We start from the raw sequence: 26296 nt of genomic DNA on the forward strand, positions 1-26296 counted from the left end.
TTGCCTTCCCCAGGCTTCAGAAGTTTCTGGAGCCTGTGTATGGCAATAAAAGAGCCCAATGAGCTTCCGGTAGGCCAGTTGGGCCTGTTTTTTTTGCTATCCACAGGCTCCAGAGTCTTTCCTAAAGCCTGAGGAGGATGAAAATGCCTTCTCCCACCCTCCAGAAGGCTGAAAATCAGCTGGACAACACACACATGATATGGCTCCATGTGCCACATGTGGCATGCATGCCATAGGTTTGCCTCATAGGCATATACATTTCACGGTTGGGATAGGCATACCCATATAGGGTTAGCAAATAAATATTTGAGGAGCCATGAAGAACATCACAGTACAGGTAGTCCTTGACTTAGGATGCCAAATAAACTCAAAAATTATGTTGTTAAGTGAAACATTTCTTCAGTGAGTTTTGCCCCATTTTATGACCTTCCCTGCCAGTTGTTAAGTGAATCACTGCAGTTGATAAATTAGTAACCCGTTTATTTATTTAATTTGTTTTGTCAAGTATGTATTGGTGGTATACAGAGATATAATATACTGTACATGATACTAGTAAAAGAGAAACATTAGGACAGGGGACGGAAGGCACTCTGGTGCACTTATGCACGCCCCTTACTGACCTCTTAGGAATCAGGAGAGGTCAACAGTGGATAGTCTAAGGGTAAAGTTTTGGGAATTAGGTGATGATACTACAGAGTCTGGTGGTGAGTTCCATGCATCAACTACTTGGTTACTAAAATCGTATTTCCTGCAGTTGAGTTTAGAGCGGTTTACTTTAAGTTTGTATCTGTTGTGTGCTTGTGTGTTGTTGTGGTTGAAGCTGAAGTAGTTGTTTGTTTGTAACATTTAAATGCTGCCCAACTCCAATTGGACTCTGGGCAGCTTACAAAATAACAGAAAACCTGGCTTATCACATGACCTTGGAACACAGTACCACTCCTTAGTATGAACCAGCATCTTGGCACTATTGTGCCTACCATCCCAGTCCTTCTGCCCTATTATCCTTTTTATCACTTCTTTATACTTTGTTATGTTAATATAAACTATAATTATATATACTTGTATGACAAATATAATAAATAAATAAATAAATAAATAAATAAATAAATAAATAAATAATCACAGGAGCATGGGGATGCCACAAAGGTGGTACACCGTGAAAAACAGTCACCAAGACAACTAGAATCCAGTGACTAGTTAGGTCCCACAGAGTTGGCCTTCTCCGGGTCCCGTCGACTAAACAATGCCGTCTGGCGGGACCCAGGGGAAGAGCCTTCTCTGTGGTGGCTCCAGCTCCCCCCAGAGATCAGGATTGCCCCCACCCTCCTTGCCTTTCGTAAACTTCTTAAAACCCACCTCTGCCGTCAGGCATGGGGGAATTGAAACATCTCCCCCTTGCACATGTAGTTTTCTGTGTATGATTCCATTGTGCGTTGTTTTTTATATATTGGGGTTTTCTTTTTGGACTTTTTAATCTAAAACTGTAATCTAGATGTTTAAATATTAGATTTGTTACTATGTACTGTTCTTCACCATTGTTGTGAGCTGCCCCGAGTCTGCAGAGAGGGGCGGCATATAAATCCAATAAATCTAATCTAATCTAGACATAAGAACAGTTTTTCCCGAATGCCATCATTCTACTAAACAAATAATTCCCTCAACACTGTCAACTTTTTACTAAGTTTGCACTTCTATTTGTACTAGTTTTTTCTCATCATTCCTATCATCCTTTTCCTCCCACTTAGGACTGACTGTATGACTGTAACTTGTTGGGTGTATCCTAAGATTTTTATTAATATTGTTTCTTCATTGCTTATTTGACCCCTATGGCAATCATTGTTGTATCACATGATTCTTGACAAATGTATCTTTTTCTTTTATGTACACTGAGAGCATATGCACCAAGACAAATTCTTTGTGTGTCCAATCACACTTGGCCAATAAAGAATTCTATTCTATTCTACTCTATTCAAATGACTTTTTTTTCCAGTGGCCTTGCAACTTTGAAGGGTAACTAAAAGAATTGTTGTAACTGGTAAGTTGTGGACTACCTGTTTTTAAAAAACGATCCACTGATCCTACTGATCCCCCCCCAAACAAATAAACAAACAAAACATCTGCTAGAAGCACTCTTGCTTCAGCGGCTGCAAACCCTCGGCATCAAACGTCAAATCGGGAGAGCGAGTGGGGGCAGCTTAGAAATTTTTTATTTTATTTTATTTATTTTGTCCAATACACAATGAGGGTTTTAGTGGGTATATATCTATATACACATAATAAAATACATGATGAAGGTTATAGAGGAGATACTCATAGTAAAATATATCTAAGAAATAATAGAAAAGAAGGTATAGTAATATATTATTTATTAAATAATTTAATAAAGAAAATCACGTGTGCTCCTTTCCCATTCGGCCTGCTCGCCACGCCCCTTGTCCACATGGCCAAAAGCAAGCCGGGAAAGCGAGCGTTTCCAGGCAAAGTTTGGGCTTTGGGATTCCCGCTCAAGAGGAAGCTAGAGCGCTTTCGATCCATTGCCTTCCAAAAGCTTATCTTCGAGAGGCCCGTCTCTATGGCAACCGGACGCGGTTGGATTCTGAGGCAGCACAGCTTAGGTTTCTTGAGTTCATCTATTGCCGCCCTGACTCGGCAAGGGATTGGCGCCTCACCGCCGCCGACACTCTTTATCCTCCCCGCCGGAGATAGGTGCCTGGCGGTCAGCTCCTCAGCTGGAGATAGGTAACCCCGAATTGGCTTCCTCTGAGGGATGGCGGGCCAAGTCGAGTTGAAGAGGCGGGCTTAACCGCGGAACAACTTTTAGGCTGCCCGCCGTTGCTCTTTAACTCCCGCCCGCAGGCGTCGCGAATTTGCCCACCTTTCGTGTTGCCTGTGTGAAGAGACTTACACAGTCTCTACCGGTAGGAGAAACGGGTCGGTTAATCAAAGAGTGCCACCTTAATTCTTGGCGTCCCTGAGGAGAACTTAATCATTCATGGCTTTCTTCCTATATTGGTTATGTAAGGGTATAAGAAATGCCAGAAACTTAAACTATGGTTGTCCCAAGATTGGCCTCTAAATATATATTAACTATATAGCCTGAATCCGTCTTGGAGGCAGAAACTACTTCTGGAACTAAAGATACATTCATTATATAACTCCCCATAAGGAGTCAGCTAGATCCAAAATCTTATGGGAATAAAACTGTTTTAGGTCTTTATTTTCCCTTGAAACATCAGGAAAATAAGGGCTGAATACTGTATACTTTTGGAGAAGAAAAATATTCCACATTTATTTAGTGTGTGGCATAGTGTACATGGGTTTGCAACATGTATTAGCAATAGCACTTAGAGTTATGGTTTATTTTATTTTATTAATAGTACGTATTAGTAGTATACAAAGATACAACAACAACAATATAATAATAATAATAAATACTACTACTACTACTACTACTACTACTACTACTACTACTAATTTATTAGATTTGTATGTCGCCCCTCTCCGTAGACTTGTTTATATACATGATACTAGTAATAGAAGCATTAGGACGGGACGGAAGGCACGCTGGTGCACTTATGCACATCCCTTACTGACCTCTTCGGAATCAGGAGAGGTTAACAGTGGATAGTCTAAGGGTAAAGTTTTGGGTGTTAGGTGATGATACTACAGAGTCAGAAAGTGAGTTCCGTGCATCAACTACTCGGTTACTAAAGTCGTATATCCTGCATTCGAGTTTGGAGCAGTCTACTTTAAGTTTGTATCTGTTGTGTGCTCATGTATTGTTGTGGTTGAAGCTGAAGTAGTCATTGACAGAAAGGACATAGCAGATGATTTAATTGGCTATGCTTAGGTCATGTTTAAGGTGACGTAGTTCTAAGCTTTCTAAACTAGGATTGTAAGTCTAGTTGTGTAGGGTATACTGTTGCGAGTGGAGAAGTGGAGGGCTCTTCTAGTAAAGTATCTCTGGACATTTTCTAGAGTGTTTATGTCCGAAATGCGCTGTGGGTTCCAGACAGATGAGCTGTATTCAAGGATTGGTCTGGCAAAAGTTTTGCTTGCTCTGGTGAGTAGTATGAGATTACTGGAGCAGAAGCTACCTAGGATATACCTAGGAATGTTGTTGCAGTGGCTTTGCCACTTAGGTCATTTGATATGAGTATTCCAAGGTCTTTAATGGAGTGAGGGTTGTCTGTAAGGTCTTGTTTATTCAGCTTATATTTGGTGTTCTGATTCTTTTTGCCAATGTGTAGGACAGAGCATTTTTGGAATGAGATTTGGAGTTGTCAGATGTTTGACCATTCAGACACAAAGTCAAGGTCTTTTTGGAGAGTAGCTGTGTTATCGGTAGTGTTGAAAAGTTTTACATCATCGGAGAAGAGAACGTAGTTGCTTGTGATTTCAAAGGTCATTTATATAAAGTATAGAGAGTGTTGGTCCAGGTATGCTGCCTTGGGGTAGTTTGCTGTTAACCGGAACAGGATTAGATATGGCGCTGCCTATTTTGACAACTTGTTGTTTGTTTGTTAGGAATGTAGTTATTCATCTATGGAGGGATCCTGAGATGCTCTAGGACAGTGATGGCAAATCTTTTTTCCCTCGGGTTCCAAAAGAGCATGGGCATGCACTATTGTGCATGTGCGAATGCCCACACTGATAATTCAATGCCTGCGGAGGGTAAAAACAGCGTCCCCCGCCCCCCAGGAGGCCTTCTGGAGGCCAGAAATGGACTGTTTTCCAACTTTTGGTGGACCCAGTAGGCTCATGTTTCACCCTCCCCAGGCTCCAAAGGTTTCTCTGGAGCCAGGGGAGGGTAAAAATGCCCTTCCCCATCCCCTGGAGGCTCTCTGGAAGCCAAAAACACCTTTGCAGAGCCTCTGTGCAAGCCAAAAGTCAGCTGGCTGGCACACTAATAATAATAATAATAATAATAATAATAATAATAATAATAATTATTATTATTATTATTATTATTATTATTATTTATTAGATTTGTATGCCGCCCCTCTCTGCAGACTCTTGTTGGAGTTGAGCTTGGGCAACTGTGTGCCAGCAGGTATGGCTCCGTGTGTCACTTGTAGCACCTGTGCCATAGGTTTGCCTTCACTGCTCTGGGATTTGAGTTTTAGAAGTAGTTTGTCATGAACCACTGAATTGAAGGCTTTACAGAAGTCAGTGTAAATTGCATCTATTGATTTGCCCTGATCGAGATGTGTAGTCTCGATGTGTAGTTTTTGCAGTGAAGGAGTTATTATTATTAAATTATTAAATTTGTTTGCCTGTTCTGCCAAGGGGCTAGTTTAGGTGGTTCACATCCATAAAAACAGAAATAAAAAGGTAGTTTAAACAAAGCAAAAAGTAAAATAATGGAAAAATAAAATAAACAAGGAAAAATAAAAATAAAATACCTCAATATGATTAGTAAAAAGGTTAGTAAAAGGAGAGAATGGAAATGAGCAGAATTAGCTGGGTTATATTTCCCATCTGGTTTACTTGAGAGAAAATTGATGTTTAGAAAATTAAGGATACATTCTTGAATAATAAATTATTATATAACAATACATTATATTGTTACCCAGATTTGCTTAATAGCGAAATGAGTGGCATATTAATTTAATAAACATGTTATTGCCTAGCATAATAAGTCTCTAGTTTTATACACTCTGTGTTCTTAAATGAATAATGTTCTGTATAAGGGATTGCTACTGTGTGTTCTCTTGGTTTTTCCTTTATTCACTTTTAATAGTACAGTAATGTAACACAGAGAACTAGCAATGATCCACCATTTATAATTCTATAGAAAAAGCTTGACTAGGTTATTTATTTATTATTATTATTTATTAGATTTGTATGCCGCCCCTCTCTGAGGACTATTGGCATAAGGAAGAGGGTTCCTGTTGAAAAATAAATGTGCAGTGGCCTACCAATATTTTTTAAAAGCATAGTAAATATTCGTAAAGTACTTGAGTCAGAATAATTATAAGATTAAGTATTTGTTTGTTTTTCTAGTGCTGAGTTAGAATACCCATCAATAATGCAGGTTTCGACAAGGAAAGAGATATGCAGTTGGCAATTTAGGAAGACAAATAAGTCAAAATCTATAATACGTTTTGACAGGTAAGATACATTTTTACTTTAAACTTTTTACTTTTTTCAGTAACTGAAAAATATTCACTCAGATATGTAAATCTCATTGGTTATATTCTCACATAAAAGTAAATCAAGATATAATTATCATAACCTTGATGAGCTGGTTGTACATACAGTACTACTAAACCATGCTGATTGAATTAAATTTATTTATTTATTCAATTTTTTAATGCCGCCCTTCTCCTTAGACTCAGGGCGGCTTACAACATGTTAGCAATAGCACTTTTTAACAGAGCCAGCATATTGCCCGCACAATCCGGGTCCTCATTTTACCCACCTCGGAAGGATGGAAGGATGAGTCAACCTTGAGCCGGTGATGAGATTTGAACCGCTGACCTACAGATCTACAGTCAGCTTCAGTGGCCTGCAGTACAGCACTCTACCTGCTGCGCCATTATATATGGCACATAATGTGGTAAAATGAGTCTTACGAACAAGTTGTGTACAAAGTCAAAACTAAACAAAGCTTTATGATTAGTGCAATGTGTAAAGTCTATCATAGATGAAGGAAAAGGTCGAATGCAGCATCAGTATTTTTATTTCATCAGTTTTTAAGGCATTGATTCATCAATAACTGTTGATATTTACTATACAGCAGTGAGGGTGAACCTTTTTTTCCTCAGGTGCTGAAGAGCATGGGCACATACTATCACGCTTGCACGAGTGCCTGCACCCATAATTCAATGCCTGGGAAGGGCAAAAACAGTTTTCCCCACCCTCTGGAGGCCAGAAGTAGCCTGTTTCACAACTTCTGTTGAGCCCAGTAGGCTCGTATTTCGCTCTCTCCAGGCTCCAAAGGCTTCCTCCCTCCCCCATCCCCCTGGAGGCTTTCTGGAAATCAAAAATGCCCTCCTAGAGCCTCTGTGTGAGACAAAAATCAGCTGGCCAGCATACACATGCACATTTGAGCTGAGGTAGGGCAGCGGCTCATGTGTCAGCAAATATGGCTCCCCGTGCCAAGTGTGGCACCCACTCATAGGTTCGCCATCACTGCTATAATTTATCTTTAGTTTCTTTTGTCTTTAGTTTACTCTTTAACCAAAAGTACATTTTACCTTTTTTTTCAAGTAGAAGATTCTATTTCAATGAATTTTGAATGATTGTAGATGATTTAAACTGAGAACTGGTCCCATAAACAATACTGATTCAATCCAAAGGAAAAAGCCAAATTGTAATTGATAGGATAAACTGGATTTCTTAGAGCATAAGACTTACCTTTTTACCCCCCAAAAGAGGGTGAAAACTTTGGTGTGCCTTATACACTGAATGTATCCCATAATCATCATAATTATAACAAATCACGGCTTAAAATATCTTGCTTTGCATGTAATGAGTCTCTTATATATTAGTTTCATTTTTTAACTTGCATTACTGAAATACTGTAAATGAACTTTTACACGATACTCAAATGTTTCAAGTTTCACCTGTATCTTCTTTTAAATAATTGAGAATAATGTATACTTCCAGAAAGCCACATCAGTTTTAAACATCTGTACAAGTATAATCTGAAATGTAGCAGTGTCCTGTTTGATATTAAGATAAGGCAGCTGAGTTAAACCCTGACTTAGTCATGTTTGGAGTAGATCTATTTAAATAATTGGGAGGAGTTAGTGTGACTACATTTAAGAAAACATTCTGGCATTAATATACTGCAATAATGCACATTTCTCGAATTCTTTGCTATTTCTAAGGGTCAGGCACACATGCACAGAAATACACAGCAAACTGTATATCATCTGTGCTGTTTGCTGTTTGGCAAATTGCTGGGAGGCAGAATCCTTTTTTCCTTGTTTTCCTCTTCCAAAACAAAGATGCATCTTATACTCCAAAAAATACGGTAATATAAATAATAATATAGGAGGTAGAATTAGAATATTCTTTATTTTAGGATCATTATTTGGTAGAAAATGGGAAATTACATTATACTTTTTATATAGCATACAATTACAGCGATTTTTCAGAATAATTTCAAAATGCATGGCTTTAGACTTCTTTAATAGCATAAGAAATTTGATTTTTGGTTGAGATATTTGAAGGAAACATCTTGGCTATTAGCCAGAAGTACAGAATACTGTACCTGTTTGTATAATGCATTATATAGGTATAATGAAATTTAGTCAAATCTCATATGCAGTGTTTCCCAAGGTTCCTACCAACTATTTTCATTTATTACAATCATTGTTAAAATTATCAATAAATAACCTTGGGAAAAAGCCTTTGTTGATATAATCTACCACAACGAAAGAAAGGCCCTAATTCAAATTACATATTTTAATTTATATTGTGAGCATAAGAAATTTTCTGTGCTTTGAAGAATTATTTTCTTCAGTTTACCTTTGTGGTGACTTAGTGGCTTTTGAGATGTTTAGTTTTATTTAATAAAGTTGTAATATGAATCTTCAACTTTATTTGTAAATTTCATTCCTTCAAACACATGTTACTGGCTGTTATTTTTACTGAAATTACTATATTGTTTTCTCATGTTCATTTCTGCAGCATGCCATCAGAAATACTTCTGAAAATATTATCATACTTAGATGCTGCATCTCTACTGTATATTGGCTGTGTGAACAAGCTTTTTTATGATCTGTCCAATGACAAGTAAGGAGTAGCATGGATCATTATTACTATTACATAGTAGCCAGTATAATGTAAACGATAAAAATCTTTTAAATATGTAGCAGGGAATAAGAAAGGATTTCACTGCTTCAGTGCAGTGGATGAAGAAGAAAACATAGTTCAAGACATTATCCAATCATGTTTTCTAATGTTTATATGAGACAAATTGATTGGGTAATGTCTTAAGGTATATATTCTTTCACATTCACTGCAGTGAGATCCATTTTGATTAAAGATGTTACTGTAAATAAATACAACAACATATACATATGAGGTTCTATAGTTATTATATATATATATATTGCTAGTCTTTTGACAAACAATTTATATTAATAAGCACCATGATATTAATTTTTTGATGATCAGTAACATCTTATTTTCACTAAGGCAAGTTTTTGTAGATTTGTAGTATTTATTTTTAAAGTATGAAGAACAACTTCCTATATTGATTTTTTTTTGCTAGAAAAATGATAGGATAAAAATTGATTAGGTAATATAACATCTTTCAGCAATTGTATTTAATTTTTCAGCACTAACTAAAAAATCTAAATAAGAAGTTGAAATTATGAAATTGGCTATTGTAATAGTGCTGGCTCATTGTTATTAGTGAAATTATTGCCATTGGTTTAATTAAAACATCGATTTCTAAAGTGGCATAATGATAAGTGTTTAAGAATTAAATAGATTATTAATTTAGCTAAACTGGCTTATTATTGTAACCTTGTTAGCCATAGGACAGGTTATTAGAATGCTAGATAGTCTAACCTCTGCTATCAGTAAGTTTATAAAATTCTAGAAAGTTGGAATTGGCTCTTATATGTAGGTGTAAGCCAGTTCCAGCATACCATTGGATTTGTCCCACCTACAGCCTTAAATGAGATCTTCCTACATTAAATTGAAATATATGATTGAATCCTGTTAGTAATTTGTCTCTGGAATGCATATCTAAATATTGGATTATTTTTTAAGTGTTATTACCTAATGATTTTTACAACTGTCATTGTATTTTTATTTGTATGTGTATTTTCAATAGTGTTATCTGGTTCAAAATATACTCTAAGTCTTTTCTACCTAAAAGAAAAGTATGGAGAACTAAATCTGTCCAGGAAAAAGACTGCATATCTCTGAGTTTTCCGGAAGTGGAAGATTCCAAGTCAAGATGCTGGAAAAGAGAGTACTTCATGAAAAAAATAGGTGCTCAAAGATCCAGTGTAACTCAGCTTCTTAAGCCAATAAACACTTACACTGGTCTTCCACTTAAAACCAAAGAAGCTATCAAGTAAGAAGTGTTAATAAAATAAGATTTTTAATAAAAAGGTTACATTAATAGCTTTATATTTTACTTACAATTTTATGTTAATTAGGGGAAGTTCTTTATTTCTGGTTAATATTTAGTTGTAAGATCGGAAGTACAAATTCATAAAGTTGAATAATATAGTTGGTGAGATATAGGTAAATCTTGTTGAAGAGAGCCTATATTGGTGGGGAAACTGTCTGTCTGTCTGTCTGTCTGTCTATCTATCTATCTGGAGATATATATATATATCTTCGCATAGACACTCAAAATATTACACGGGGCAAAACCCAAACTCAGAACAATCTACATACATATACCCGTGAAAATCTACGAAAACAAATATCTATCTATCTATCTATCTATCTATCTATCTATCTATCTATCTATCTATCTATCTATCTATCTATCTATCTATACAGTGATCCCCCGATCATTGTGAGGGTTCCGTTCCAGGACCCCTAGCAATGATCGGGTTTTCGCGACGTAGCGCTGCGGAAGTAAAAACACCACCTGCGCATGCGCAGATGATGTTTTTACTCCCGCAGCGCTAGCGAGGAGCCGAAGATTGGGGTTCCTGTTTTAAAACGTCGCCGCCGGCATGGGCGGCTTGCCAGCACCCCCCCGGACCCCCAACCCGGGTTTGGGGGGCTGCTAGGAAGCCGCCCATGCCGGCGGCGACGTTTTAAAACAGCCGCGCGGCTTTCCAATGAGTCCCGAAGACAAACGTCAAACTTCCGCGTTTGTCTTCGGGACTCATTGGAAAGCCGCACGGCTGTTTTAAAACGTTGCCGCTGGCATGGGCGGCTTGCCAGCACCCCCCCCGAACCCAGGTGAGCAGCGAGTGAACGGCGGGTGGCCGGGCGAAGGGCGGGCGAGCGGGTGCTGGGGAGGGCTTCTCGCCCTCCCGCCAGCAAGAGGGGGAGCGAACGGCGTGGGCAGGCTGCGGACAAGCCGTTCGCTCGGGGCGCTTCCCAGCTGAGGACTCAGCTGGGAAGCGGCCCGAGCGAACGGCGTGGGTGGGAGAACGGCGCGCGGGCGCGCGGGCAGGCAGACTGCGGACAAGCCGTTCGCTCGGGCCGCTTCCCAGCTGAGTACTCAGCTGGGAAGCGGCCCGAGCAAAGCGGCAGCAGCGAGGAGTTTGCGTGGGCGGTGGGGAAACTCCTCGCTGATGCCCGCCAAGAGGGGGAAGACCTAAGGAAGCCGCCCAGCAGCTGATCTGCCCGGCGCCATCTACGCATGCGTGCCCATAGAAAAAAAGGGCACGCATGCGCAGATGGTGTTTTGACTTCCGGGTTCAAAAATCGCAAATTAGCCTGTTCGCAATGGTCGGGAACAGTTTCCAAGCTTCGTTCTGTTGTAAAATGGAATGTTTGCAACTGTCATTTCTTCCTAGTATATAGTGTGGGGGTGGAGATTTGATTTGAATGTAGCAAATAGATTGGGTGATTATGTTTCAGTGATCTGATTGGTTGGTGTAATCATAATTATTAGAAGGATTGACATGGTGATTTTTATGAAGTGTTTTTTGTTTAAGGCTGGTTTCCAAATTTCCAAATTCCAAATTCATAATTATTAGAAGGATTGACATGGTGACTTTTATGAAGTGTTTTTTGTTTAAGGCTGGTTTCCAAATTTCCAAATTCCAAATTCATAATTATTAGAAGGATTGACATGGTGACTTTTATGAAGTGTTTTTTGTTTAAGGCTGGTTTCCAAATTTCAAAATTCCAAATTCATAATTATTAGAAGGATTAACATGGTGATTTTTATGAAGTGTTTTTTTTGTTTAAGGCTGGTTTCCAAATTTCTGGTAGGCGGGACGTGTCATCTCTTTTATTTATGCAAAGGGGGCTCCTCTCAATTTCTATGGCTTCTAGAGCAATTCTTCTATATAAATTCTCTGTTTTGTGAAGTAATTTAGTTTTTTCAAAGTCAATTTCGTGCCCTCTTTTTTTAATGTGCTGGACAAGGGAGGAAGTCTTTTCTTCTTTTTTAACTGCATTCACATGTTCTGCAAGGCGTGCACTTACTCTTCGGTTGGTTTGTCCAATGTATGTGGCTGCACATGTTTTGCAAGGGATTTCATAGATTCCTTGGTATTCCAATTGGATTTTATCTTTGGGGCTCCTTAGGATATTAGATATTTTTTGGTTGGTGCAAAATGAAGTTTTGATGTTATGTTTGTGCAGAATTTTACTAATTTTGTCTGTGGTGCCCTTGATGTAAGGGAGGATGGTGGTACCATTGTCCTGTTCTTGATCTTGTTTTTTGGGGGGTGTCTCTTTTTTGATTAGGTTTGTGATTGTTTTCTCTTCGAATCCATTAGAAATTAATACATCTTTGAGTTTGTTCAATTCAGTTTTTAAGTGCTCATGGTCAGCTAAGCGTTTGGTTCTGGTGATGAGAGTTTTGGCCACTGAGGTGATTTGTGCGGGGTGGTGGTGTGAGTGTGCATTTAGATAACGGTTGGTATGGGTTTTCTTTTGGTAGATAGTGTGTCCTAGGCTGCCATTGGGTTTTTTATAGACCAGTACATCTAGAAAGGGAAGTTGATCATTGATTTCTGTTTCCATAGTAAACTGTATTTTGGGGTGTAGGCTGTTAAGATGTGTGAGGAAATTGTCTAGTTTTTCCTTACCATGTGGCCAAATTACAAAGGTATCATCAACATACCTCAGCCAAAGTTTAGGTTTGTATTTGGATTGCTCTAATGCATTATTTTCTAAATATTCCATATAGAGGTTGGCGATGACCGGTGAAAGAGGTGATCCCATGGGGGCTCCCTCTATCTGTTTATATCTTTGTTCATTATAGATGAAGTATGTATTGGTCAGGCAGTGGTTGGTAAGGTCTAGGATATATTTGGGGGGTTTGTGTTTGTCCTGGATAGCTGTCAAGGCTTCTTTAATAGGTATTTGTGTGAAAAGGGACACGACATCAAAACTTACAAGTAGGTCATCGGGTTGTAGGTTTTGTTTTTTGATTATTTGTATAAAGTGGAATGAATTTTGAACATATGAGGTAATAGTTTCTGTATATGGTTGAAGGTATTTGGCTAAAAATTTGGCAAGGTTTTGTAGAGGGGAGCCTATAGAACTGACTATTGGTCTGAGAGGTATTCCTTCCTTGTGTATTTTTGGAAGGCCATAGAGTTTTGGATATATGGAAGATTTTTCTCTGGGGATGGTTTTTTGCTGGATTTCTTCGCTGATGGGAGAGGCCTTGATTTTGGATTTGGTAGTTTTTTCTAGGTAGGTGGTAGGATCTGTGCTTAGGAGTTTGTAGGCTGGGTTTTGTAGTAGAGTTGTCATTTTTTCTTTGTAGTCTGCTGTATTCATCACTATTGTGGAGTTTCCTTTGTCGGCTGGGAGGATGGTTATATGATGGTCTTTCTTCAAATTGATAAGTGCATCTCTTTCCTCCTTTTGTATGTTGCTTTTAGGAGGTTTACTAGAGCAGAGAATATTAGTGACTTTAAGTCTGATTTTGTTGGCTGCATCTGGGTTTATTTTGTTTAGATTTGTTTCAATTCCACATATGATGTTTTCAGTTGGTATACGTTTTGGGGTTATTGCAAAATTGAATCCTTTTGAAAGAATATTGGTTTCTGTAGTGGTGAGTATCCTGTCTGATATGTTATGTACTGTTTTGGTCATAAGTTGTTGTGGAGGGCTGGGTTTCTGCTGTATTTCTAGTTTTTGGAGTTTTTTATTATGTGTGTCTGTCTTATATTGGGTTTCTGTTTCTGCTCTCCAGATTGATATTTGTTTGAATTTATCCCAGAGTATAGGGTGTAATTGGTTGCTGATTTTAAGGTGAAGAGAGAGTAGACTTTTGTTGATTTCATCAAGTATGAATCTTTTTTTGTGGAGTTCATTTCTGATTAGGGCTAATTCAGTTCTTTTTAGGATCCTCTCAATGGTTGGGGTTTTTGGGTGGAATTTTAGTTGGAAGTATTTGGGAATTATTCTTTTGTCCCTGCAGTTGCGTAGGAATGTGAGATCACATAAGATGGAGGCTTTTCTGACTTCAAGTTTTTCATAGGTCCTAGTCAGTAGGAAAGTGTCCTCCCCGTAGAGGTAAGATATTTGTTTTCGTAAATTTTCACGGGTATATGTATGTAGATTGTTCTGAGTTCGGGTTTTGCCCTGTGTAATATTTTGCATGTTTATGCGACGTTTCGGCGAAATCACATTCACCATAATCAGGCTGAAGTTTCTAAGCTTCGTGCTGTTGTAAAATGGAATGTTTGCAACTGTCATTTCTTCCTAGTATATAGTGTGGGGGTGGAGATTTGGTTTGAATGTAGAAAATAGATTGGGTGATTATGTTTCAGTGATCTGATTGGTTGGTGGAATTTTGAAATTTGGAAATCAGCCTTAAACAAAAAACACTTCATAAAAATCACCATGTCAATCCTTCTAATAATTATGAATTTTGAAATTTGAAATTTGGAAACCAGCCTTAAACAAAAAACACTTCATAAAAATCACCATGTCAATCCTTCTAATAATTATGATTACACCAACCAATCAGATCACTGAAACATAATCACCCAATCTATTTGCTACATTCAAACCAAATCTCCACCCCCACACTATATACTAGGAAGAAATGACAGTTGCAAACATTCAATTTTACAACAGCACGAAGCTTGGAAACTTCAGCCTGATGATGGTGAATGTGATTTCGCCGAAACGTCGCATAAACATGCAAAATATTACATAGGGCAAAACCCGAACTCAGAACAATCTACATACATATACCCGTGAAAATTTACGAAAATATATATATATATGTGTGTGTGTATATATATATATATATATCTCACATGTTTTTTGCTGAATTTGAAAATTAAGGGAGACTAGGATATAATATATCCCTTATTAAAGGGATGCTGTAAAGCCTTCAACACTTATTTTTCCTTTCCAATCACAGAATCTCTGCTTTGAAATGGGTAATCTTATTAAAGGAGCAAAACGGAAAGGAACATGAAATGGATCAGGCTGACATTTCTTTTAATGAAACATCTGTTACAGTATATTGGTATAATAATAAATGGCCTCCCTTACATACCTTGTCAACTTTGCAATTATTTGGAGTGACCCCAGTACTTTTGGGTGAGGATAAAATGCATAATAGTAATGGGTAAGTTAATTTAAAAGTTCCTCCTTGAGTTGTATCTTTGTCAGTATAATTTTAATTTATTAGGGTAATATGCTGTAGATGCATTTTCACTATTATGAACAGCACAGTGGTGAAAGTATTGAAAGTGATCAGATTGGAAATCAGCAGAATGCTATTTCAGACTTTGATATTATGATTGCTATTTTTAGTTAGGGCAGAAAATGGGGAAGCAAAAAGGTACACATTTGCAGCTTCATATGGCAGAAATATGATGATTCCTTCTATGTCTAAGGAAGTATTATTAATGATCAATTTCTGTATGTTTGGCGGTCCTTTATGCTGTCTGAGTTTTTTTGAAGACTTTTCATTACCTGTAATATCATCAGCATTAGAAGGCCTTCTGGCCCTGATGAAGTTACCTAATTAGATAATGAAACATCTGCAAGAAAAAGCTAAGCTCAGGGAGCACCAAAGACTCCATACCATAGTTGAACCCTGAGCTACAAATACTATTTTCTATTGATTATGTATGTTTTCTCTCTTACTATAGAGACAGTGTACTATTGAGACACACTATTTATACAGATGTGATAGACAGTGTTCATCTTAAATTATAAGAAAATTGATTTCCATTCCCTAATAGTCCTGTAAGAAAAAGCTCTCAAGAGGGTGGGAATTGGGGAAGGTTGGATTAACAGTAAGGAGAATAGTTCCAGTTTATCCTCAGCTTCAGTTACTCTCTCTCAGCCCAATATATCACCTAAGATTGTTGTGTCAGAAAATGGAAAGAGAGAGAATGCTATGTATGTCACCTTGAATGGTATGAAGATGGGAATGGGATGTAAAGAAATAAATTTATTATAAATAAATAAAGTGTTGGTCTTATAAAGTAATTGAAAATCAATGGACTTGCAACTGCTTTTAGTTTATGTTATTGCTAGTAATTACACATTAAAAAGTTGAAATGTTGAACCTCAAATACTAACTGGGCATTTTGTGTTTAACTAACTTAATATCCTTAATATCCTTCGAAGAGGGGCGGCATACAAATCTAATAAATTATTATTATTATTAAAGCCCATGGCAACGTTCTTTAGTTTCTGAATACAAGTTGAATAAGATGACTGAAAATGCAAAAATGATTGGTTGTGATGCACTTGTTGAACTCTACCATTTTGAACAAGGGTTCATGTTGGGTCTTTGGAAGGTAAGATTGTTTTTTTAATATACAACTTTTTTGGGGGAAATATTTGTTTTATTGCTTATCCACAGCAATTAAAATGGTATATTAATATAGCTAATGCTGTGTGACAGAACTATTTTTGCTAATATTTGCTGACTTGTTCTATTTTTTAGTTACCATAAGACTACTTAATTTTGCTGATTAGCAATGATTTGTTATCACCTTATTCCTTGGAAGATTATATATACTGTATATTTGTAGACTTGTTTATGTAGTAAGGGAGCCGTGCTGTGTATCTCTCCTTGAATGAAGCTAAAGGGGTAAGAGTCTGGACATTACCTTCTCTGTGTCTTATCACAAATACAATTTCTGTTAACGTATAGAAGAAAAGTAAAATCAATTTGATGGTCTTTGGACATACCTTTTAGGGATGCTATTGCCATACGTTTATTGGATTCCTATTTTGTGATGTTTCTGAGGCAATGCTATAATTGGTATGGTATAGGAATGCTGTAAAATGAATATTGGGATTACTGCGGATTGATCAGAATAGCAATAGCACTTAGACTTCTGTACCATTTTACAGTGCTTTACAAGCAGCGATGGGCTACCAAACTTTTTACTACCACACTGTGGGTGTGGCTTATGCATTTTGTTTCAGTGCAAATTGGGTGTTCTGGGGTGGAGCTCCATTTTCACTACCCCAATGTGTTCCCCCCCCGTCCGGGCTGTAGCCCACTCCTGATTATCTACTATATAAAGTGTATGTACATATAGGCATGCACAGCTCTTCTAAAATTATACACATTCAACCTCATTTACTGTGATAGGAAACATACCCAGAGCCCAGAAGGGAAAAAAGAAAAAAAAAAATCAAAATTTTGCTACCAATACTGTGTACCTGACTAAAATTTTGCTACCGATACTGCGTACCTGACCGTACCCATAGGAGCCCATCATTGTTTACAACCCTCTCTAAGTGGTTTACAGAGTCAGCATATTGCCCCCAATGGTTTGGGTCCTCATTTTACCCATCTCTGAAGAATGAAAGGCTGAGTCAACCTTCAGCCTGGTGAGATTTGAACTGCATCAGAATCCTGAGAAACTCTAGTTTACATCCAAGTAAACTTCCATTCTGGAGATAGTTATTTCTTGATTGAATATTCCTGCTTCTATGTTACTTTTATTTTTCAGCCTCTTTTCATTTCTTCAAATTTCAGATGTAGGTATCCACAAAGCTCTGATTCTCATATGTTACTTTTCAGCTTTGATTTGCTATAATTTGTATTTCTGCGGTGGTTCCACCAAAATAAAAAAATGGCATTTTATATAAAATACCAGAGTCAGGAGGGATTTAGTGATAAAAAGGTCTGGTTCAAATAATTGTGAACTTTGAGATAGTGATACAATCAAATTATATTAGTGCTTCTCAAAATTTTGGATTTCTAGTAAGATTTTATATCAGCGTAAGGAATATCATTAGGGCCATTCTTTGTCAAGTGGACCAGGTGTCCATTTGACTGATTTTTGCAGCTTTATTTGAAAAGAAAACATCACAAAAACAATGAAGTAAAAATGAAGATGATTGGAGGTGATGAAACAGAGCTTCGTTAGAAAGAGCACTTTTTTCCTATCACTCTCTGTTTTCTCACCTTCAATCATCTTCATTTTTATTTCATTAGAAAGAGTATGGTTTTTTTCTATCATATATGTTGTTTTTGTGATGGTTTCTTTTCAAATAAGGCTTCAATTTCACCTGGTCCACTTGACAAAGAATGCCCTCTGTTAAGTAAATTCTCCATGTCATTATCTTGTTGTTCAATCGCTTGTTTTGAATAGTCTCTGAACTATATGACATATGCCTTATAAAAAGCCTTGATGGTGCAATTATTAGAGTGCAGTACTGCAAGCTACTTCTGCTGGTCACCGTTGCCAGCAGTTTGGCAGATTGAATCTCAGTAGGCTCAAGGTTGACTCAGCCTTCCATCCTTCCAAGGTCGGTAAAATGAAGACCCAGATTGTTGGGGGCAATATGCTTACTCTCTACAAACCACTTAGAGAAGGCTGAAAAGCACTGTGAAGTGGTAAATAAGTCTAAATGCTATTGCTAATGCTAACTAATTTAATTTATGGAAAAGTTTAGTCCATTCATTCATTCCCATCACAACCATGATATCTGCCCCTAACTGCATTCAGGAAGATGAATTAGCATCTCTGACTAAAATGTGGAAAAGGTAATTTCTGGAAAAGGAGTTCTTGCAGTTCCAAACAACAACTTAAATAATTTATACAGATAAGTACCGGTAGTTCAAAAGTACCTGTTTCAACTGATAATACATATATTCTATATTGCTGAAAATTTCATTGAATCCTTTTGAAAACTCTGAGCAACAGAGCCTCACTTTTCCTAATCTCATTACACTCCAGGTTCAAGTGTAATATGATTATATATGAAATAACTTAGACTAAAATAGCTTATTTTTGGCACTTTATGTCTGATTATTAAAAAAGATGATGTAGTCTCTGTAAACTCTTATTTTAAGATCTTTCAGAAAGGTAAATACTTTAATCTTGAAAGGTATGTTATTTGTAATTATTTTGTAGAAAGGTGAGATTGCTTTTGTTATGGCAAGTCTTCATTACCACCAGCTCATTGAAAGAAGCACTTTTGGTTCTGCTACACTGTAAGTACTGATTTTCGTTGTTTTAACAGAGATGCTCATATCTGAGCTCCTCCTCAAAACTGAAAAGAAAGATGTGTTTTAAGAAAAGTATAATTTGTTTTAACAATATCACTTTTTGAAGTGCTTGTAGAGCATAATACTTCTCCCCTTGGGTACTGATGGCTGGAGAAAATTAAAGAAGCAGAGTGGTACATTTGTAGAAAGGAATATTATGAGAGTAATTCTCCCAGGAAGAGGTCTATAGTGTATCTAAATGTAAAACAATGTCCTAAAGTATTTTTATAGTAATATAAAAAAACTAGGTTAAGATCCCACTTGGTTTTCTCAGATTGTGTTAATCTGGAGCAGCTATGCTACTCTTTTGACAAACATTTTTTTCTTTTATTCCTTTCTGGGTGTATATCTATATGCATATGTTGTGGGACAACAAATAACATTGTTTAGCTGATGCTAACGTAACTTGTGAAGTCATCCTATGTTGTGGTAAGCAAAATTAGATACAACTTCTTAATAACAATCAATGGCATAGTAATAGACAGTTTCTAGTCAATGATGATCAACTGGAAGCAGTTAATACCAATGAAGCAATCTTTCAGAGTCTTACTATCACTGCTATTGATTGTTATTGCACAGATTCTTCTGTCAACAACACTCAATAAGTTGATTCATAGATATCAAGCATCAGAAACGTCTATCAGGCTATCCACTCCCTTTACATGGATGATTTGAAGGTTTATGGAAAAACATAATCAAAAATACAAATAGCAATAGAGTTTGTGAAAACTAAAAGAATCGATAAGCCCAGAAATAGCATGAAGTGTCTGGATGAAGACAATAGCTAGAAATACCTGGGCATTCTTTAAGATGACTTTGTGCATTGAAATTAAGATTAGAAACGAATACATCATGAATGTGAATATTTTAAAGTTCATAGAGTAATATCATTAAGGCAATTAGCATCTGGGCAATTCCAGTCATTAGATATGCAGGTAGAATATTGACTGGGTTCAAGCAGAACTAAAAGTTCTGGATAGGAAGATAAGAAAAATAATGACAATGAATCATGCTCCTCATCCATATAGCAATGTTGACAGACTCTACTTACCAAGGGAAATAGAAATGTTCCAAATATAGAAGGTAGTTGAAGAAGGAAAAAATATATATAGATATTGAAAGAATATCTGAAGGACAGTGAAGAAGATGTATAGGCACTAATATAACAGGAAGGCTTACTGACTATTGGAGAGATGGATTCATGGCAATACAAAATATTACATGGTGAGTACATTAAAAAACTATCAGGCAAAGCAAATTTAGTGTCAAACTCACGGTGTTCCATTGCCTTCACATGACGTTTTGTGATGTTTTTTTCCCTTTGTGGAGCTGTGGTGGGCATGGCTTGTGCATGACATACCTGGCCCACAGGCTGCCAGTTTGACATTCTTGAACTAGATGATGTGACAATGCCTAAGAGCAGGATAGTTGAAAAAGAGGCAGAGGGTCTAATTCTGGGTGCACAAGTTCAATCATTGAGAACAAATGCCTACAAAGCCAGAATTGAGAAGACAGGTAGCAAATGCTTCTTCTGCAAAGAAGATGAAGAAACAGTGCATCACCTGGTTAGCTGCTGCGAGAAGATGACACCGACTGACATAAACAGCATGACAAAGTAGCAACAAGGATTGGAATATCTTCAAGAAATACCATTCGCCTGAAATATCTGGTGGAACCATAAAATAGGCAAAGAACTGAAGTGATCTAAGACTTTGAGATTCAAACCTGCCACATAACAGTTTTAACAATTGTCAATAAACACAAAAGTATTTTATAAAAAAATTATACAATCTGTTTACACAACCATATCATGGGACAAGATTGTATAAACAGTAACACATTTACAATTTCAATTAAACATTTGAAATCCCACAAGGAGATCCATTTTTATATATTTAAATTAGTAGTTTAATTCCTAAAGAATACTTAGATTATAACCCAATATAAATTTAAATATTTGACAGCTGAAACTGGTTCAAAGAAATTGGAGTGAAAACTCTTCTCCCTATGTGCAGTTCATGATTTAACATTTTGTTTAGTCATTATATACCCTATGCATGCAATCTTCTCCATCTATTTTTTTCAGGAGACATTATGGAGCCCCTATTAAGGCTATCCCAGATGATATCGATCCTGAATATGGCCTGCATGGCTATCAGCTGCATATTGACTTACAGAGTAGAGGAAATAATTATATATGTAGTACATTTCGCAGTTTGTTTTGTAAAAAAGGTATTGCTTGAACTGCAGACTTCCTAATGTTTCTTTGGGGTGTGTGTGTGCTTTTAAACTATAATTTTAACGGAATAAGCATGCAATCTCAAGTCTTATTACTGCAAAGATGCAGTATTTTTTATAAATAATTTTCATTGTTTATATTTTTCAGTATAGAACAGAATATCTACAGTGAACCAATAAAAAAGTGTGTTTCTCTATTTAATTGTAGCTGCCCTGAGTGCCCTGGGATTGGTTGGCATTAAGTCAAATAAATTAAATTAAAATTTCAGTCGAAATATTTAACTGGCTTATAGATTTTCTTTATTCTGAGATGAAACTAGAAAGACATGGCATGTAAGAAAATGAGGAAGAAGAAAATACAAAATGTTTAGCACAATTTAGCACTAATTTTGAAGAATTTTATTATTTCCATTACAGCCAGCTGTGATGGTATAAGCCTAAATCTTTATTTATAAAAACATTTTTGAATAAAGATTATTACCATTCACTTTGACTTCTATAAGTCTGTTTGTTTGTATGTATGATTAGTTTTACAATAAGGGTTTTTTAGTTGTTTTAATATTGGATTTACATGCTGTTTTTATTATTGTTGTTAGCCGCCCCGAGTCTACGGAGAGGGGCGGCATACAAATCCAATAAATAAATAAATAAATAGATAGATAGATAGATAGATAGATAGATAGATCAATAAATAACCTTCAATATAATTGCTCACCAAATTCACTTAAAGCGTTGAGTAGCTACAGTAGAAGAGCACAAAAAAGAATATGTATTTACATTGAAATTGATTAATGGCATTTCTTTTATATGTATTTAAAAAAATAAGAAAAGCTGATACAAACTTAATAAGAAGAATAAGAAGAAAAATCAAAGCTAAAAATGCAAGAAAGGAACAAAGCCACATAAGTAGAAAATAAAATAAAATATACAAAGAAGTAGCTTCTGATCTTGTTTACAGCAGTTTTAAGTAAAATAATAAATTAACCCCTTACTCTGAGGTTACAGCATGATTTTATTTGTTCTATATTTATATAATAAAATCATAAATAGTAAATTCACTTTTGTCTATTTTATGCCAAAACCCCATAAGGGTTTTTCAGTCAACAATAAATGTAGAAAGTATATTTTCTCTAATCAAAGAAGTCAAGCTGACCTTTTCATTAAGTTCCATCTTCACCAACCATTCCTCCATTGTGAGTAGTTCTGAATCTTTCCGTCTCTTTGCATACAACAATCACTGCAGTTCTCATATACCCGTGATGACGAATCTATGGCATGCGTGCTAGAGGTGGTACACAGAGCCCTCTCTGTGGGCACTTGCGCACTCGCTAGCTGCTCTTCTGGTTTCTGGCATGCGCATGCGCACTGGCCAGCTGGTCTTTGTGTGTTGGAGCACCAGAAACCTGACGTCCAAGTGTCCAGTGTGTGCGTGTACACTGGTCACCTGGTGATTGGGTTTCTGATATTCCGATGTAGTGCATCTGCGTGCATGCGGTCTAGTTTGTGTACTTGGTGCCAAAAAGTTCACCATCATTGCCATATGCAAAAACAGAATGCTATGACTTTTTCCTCTTGTTTGTTTATCAATTCTAAAATACAGACCCCTAGTCCTAATTGTATATTCTTTAAAATGCTCTGAATCAGTGTATGTATTTGAATCCAAAATTTTCTAGCTTTTACATTTTTACCAAACAGGGAGCCCCTTCTTGTTCATATTTCCAAGAAAAAAATGAAGTGCATTTATATATTTTAGACAGTTTCTTTGGTTATATATATCAATGATACATCATTTTACAAAAATTCTCTTTAAAATTTAAAATGCACTTCAATCAAGTGCAAATTTCAGTTGTTTCTGCCACACATTTTAACTTTTCAATCTGTATATTATAACCAAAAATCTTAACCCTCTTTGTCATACATTTTTTCACTTGTTCTTCTGTTTTAAATTTCAGTAGGTTTATATCAGTAGATGCTCTTCATTTGAACATTTCTATTTCAAAATCGATCCTACACTGTTCAAAACCATAAACTGCTCTCCATCTTAAATCTTTCCAATAACTATAAATAACAAAACCATTAGTAATTATATTCTGCTTTAGTTTTTGATTTTATTATGTATTCCTTTTAACAAAATTCTAGCAGCTCACAGTTGGCTAGTCATTTATGTTTGTCTATTATTTCTCATCTGTAAGATGCTTCCTCTGCTGAAAATCAAACAAAAGGTATTTTGGGCCACAATCTGTGTTTGATTATTGGTATTTCTTGTAAAATTTGTTCTCCAGAAACATTTGCTTACAATAGGTGTCACAAAAGACAGGTAGTATAAAAAAACCCTAGCAAATAATTGAGAATACTGCAATTAAAATGAAATGGAATTTAAAAAAAACCAGTTTGGTAGCCAAAGAAGCCTAAGCATGTTAAGTTGTATAATAGAATATGGCAGTATATAGTGCTAGTCATTAAGTCATAAAATACTAATGTAACAAAACTATTACTGCCTTTGATAGTACAGTGGTATCTCTACTTACGAACTTAATTCATTCCATGACTGGGTTCTTAAGTAGAAAAGTTTTTAAGAAGAAGCAATTTTTCCCATAGGAATCAATGTAAAAACAAATAATGTGTGCAATTTGGGAAACCACAGGGAGGGGGGAGGCCCTGTTTCCTCCCAGGAACTTCATTGAGAGGCCCCACAGAAGCTTCTCCCCATCTTTTCCAGCCCTGTTTCCTCCTAGGAGATTCCTAGAGGCCCCACGGAGGCTTCTCCCTGCCTTTTCCGGTTATAGTTTTAGAGACTCTGATTCGTAAGTGGAAAATGGTTCTTGAGAAGAGGCAAAAAAATCTTGAACACCTGGTACTTATCTAGAAATGTTTGTAAGTAGAGGCGTTCGTAGATAGAGGTACCACTGTATTGTAATCTCTGTTTATTCCATTTTCCAATGGACCATGACTGTAACCTAGGAAATATTCCTCATTAATTACAGGTAGCATAAATCTTACAGAAAAAAGACATAAATAATTGACATATTCTTTCAACATATTATTGGCCATGACATAACATAATTATTTTTTAATTTCAGACTACATTAAAAATGGTTATCTCAGGCTTTCAGTAATCTGTTACAAAAAGAAAGCTCAACATCTTCCTCTTGATGGAAATATTGGATTGTCTTGGAGAACAGATGCATTTGAAGGCATTATCAAGGTAATTTGCAATTACTAAATTATGGAAATGGTTTATTCTGCTTATAAAACTGTATAAAACTATATTCTGTACTTTATAAAACAGTATTAGTCTGTTATTGAAAATAAATAAATGCAGCACACACAATATATAAAAGTTATAGTTCTGTAAAATTACCTTAAAATAAACAACAATCCTCTATATACAGTTATTTTGAATGCAGTTTTTCTGATACAGAATAGATTCCAAATAGATTATGCAAACAAATTTAATGGATTTTCAAGAATACTAATGTAATGGTTACTTTTTAAAAAAAATGGTATTTCTTATTAATCTAGAATAAAAGACTCACATTTTAACTGTCTTTTATAATCAAGAATTATAATTATAAAACAAAAATATATTTGTCTTATTCCTTGTAATTTTGTTTTCAAATATTTTTAAAGCTAATATGATATTTTTTCATTATTTTCTACACCTGCTAAAGGAGTATTTTATGGAAATGATTTTTTATTCTCCATTGGAATGGAAATGATAGACACAAATACTGATTTTCTTTATTTCTTCTGTATTATAGAGTTGTTTCATTATGGATCTGACTGTTCTGGATGATTCACAAAAACCATTTTGGTGTATTAGTGTTCCAGTAGACACGAAATTATCAGCCAAAACATCTTCTCTTTATCACTTTTTGGGACCTTGTTATTGTATGAATTATAAGGATTCAACTGGAAAAGTGTACATGGAATTAATATGGATAGAAGAAACAAATGAGTACCTTATAGTTAATCTAGTCATTTATTTGAGTACCCAGAAAGTTAATAGCTGTTTTGGCACAAATTACTGAATTTTTTTTTATCACTACTGATTTCCCTAAGAATAAGTCCTTTTAAAATTATTGTTGTATTTGACAAAAAAGAAAATATTTTATTTGAGGGATAGTCCTATAGTTTCTTTATTTATATTTGTAAAATAAATCATATTCTCTCTAAGTTATTGTTTGAGAAAATTCCACATTGCATTAAAAACATTGTTAGCAAAAGTTTCTAGATTTTTAAGCCATATGAGGTGAATTAATATGACTGTTTATATAAACCAAGTATTCCTATGTATCAACCTGTGTATACTGATTTATTCATTTATAGTTTAAAATTAGTTGCTGAATAAAATAGCCAATACCAACTCTTCCATTTTTTCCTTATAGCACACAATTTAGAAAATGAAAATTTTATTTGGAAAATAATACCTATAGAAGGTTGTGAAGCAAAATATAATACACTTCGAGTTATATTATGTATAGAGGGAGGGATATAATTTTTTCTTCCATGACATTCATTTGCTGGATTTATAGCAGGGGTGAAATGCTACCAATTCTGGCTGGTTTGCCCAAACTGTTGGTAACAAATACTTCCGGTCCTCTGAAACAGTAGTAAAAATGCTTTTAAGAAATAATGAAAAAAGTTTTCAACGATCACGCAGCACAACTGATTGTCACAGCTGATTAATCTTTTTTTACTTTTTAAAAAGCATTTTTACTACCTATTCCGCAAAAGTTGGTAATAAAACAATGCTTAAAAAAGTAAAAAAAATCCACTGCCAGCTCTTTAATAATCAGCTGAGAGGGGATCATGGGAATCTTTTTAAAATAACTTTTTAAAGCATTTTTAAAAACTACCTATTTGCTGAAACTGTGACTTTGTGAGGTTCCTGCTTGTTCTAGGGGCTATTTTGTATGAAGTCCAGCTGCTTCTGCATTGTGTGTG

The 26296-nt window shown here is 35.9% G+C and overlaps 1 protein-coding gene across 3 annotated transcripts; it reads left to right on the forward strand.

The window, feature by feature from the left end:
* The first annotated feature begins 2429 nt into the window (after positions 1-2429).
* On the forward strand, positions 2430-25715 carry FBXO15 (F-box protein 15). 3 transcript variants are annotated; one of them, XM_070747451.1, is made up of 10 exons: positions 2430-2739; positions 6007-6114; positions 8644-8748; positions 9800-10045; positions 15002-15211; positions 16268-16397; positions 18978-19057; positions 21198-21343; positions 24430-24554; positions 25111-25715. In XM_070747451.1, exons 1-10 carry the CDS (start codon positions 2441-2443, stop codon positions 25378-25380), a joined length of 1719 nt encoding a protein of 572 aa, XP_070603552.1. In that variant the 5' UTR covers positions 2430-2440; the 3' UTR covers positions 25381-25715. The 3 variants fall into 3 exon arrangements, with proteins under 3 accessions (XP_070603552.1, XP_070603553.1, XP_070603554.1); XM_070747452.1 differs by lacking the exon at positions 2430-2739 and adding an exon at positions 2783-2931; XM_070747453.1 differs by lacking the exon at positions 2430-2739 and adding an exon at positions 2783-2918.
* The last annotated feature ends 581 nt before the right edge of the window (positions 25716-26296 follow it).

This window comes from Erythrolamprus reginae, chromosome 3 (genome assembly GCF_031021105.1).
Source record: "Erythrolamprus reginae isolate rEryReg1 chromosome 3, rEryReg1.hap1, whole genome shotgun sequence".
NCBI lineage: Eukaryota > Metazoa > Chordata > Lepidosauria > Squamata > Dipsadidae > Erythrolamprus > Erythrolamprus reginae.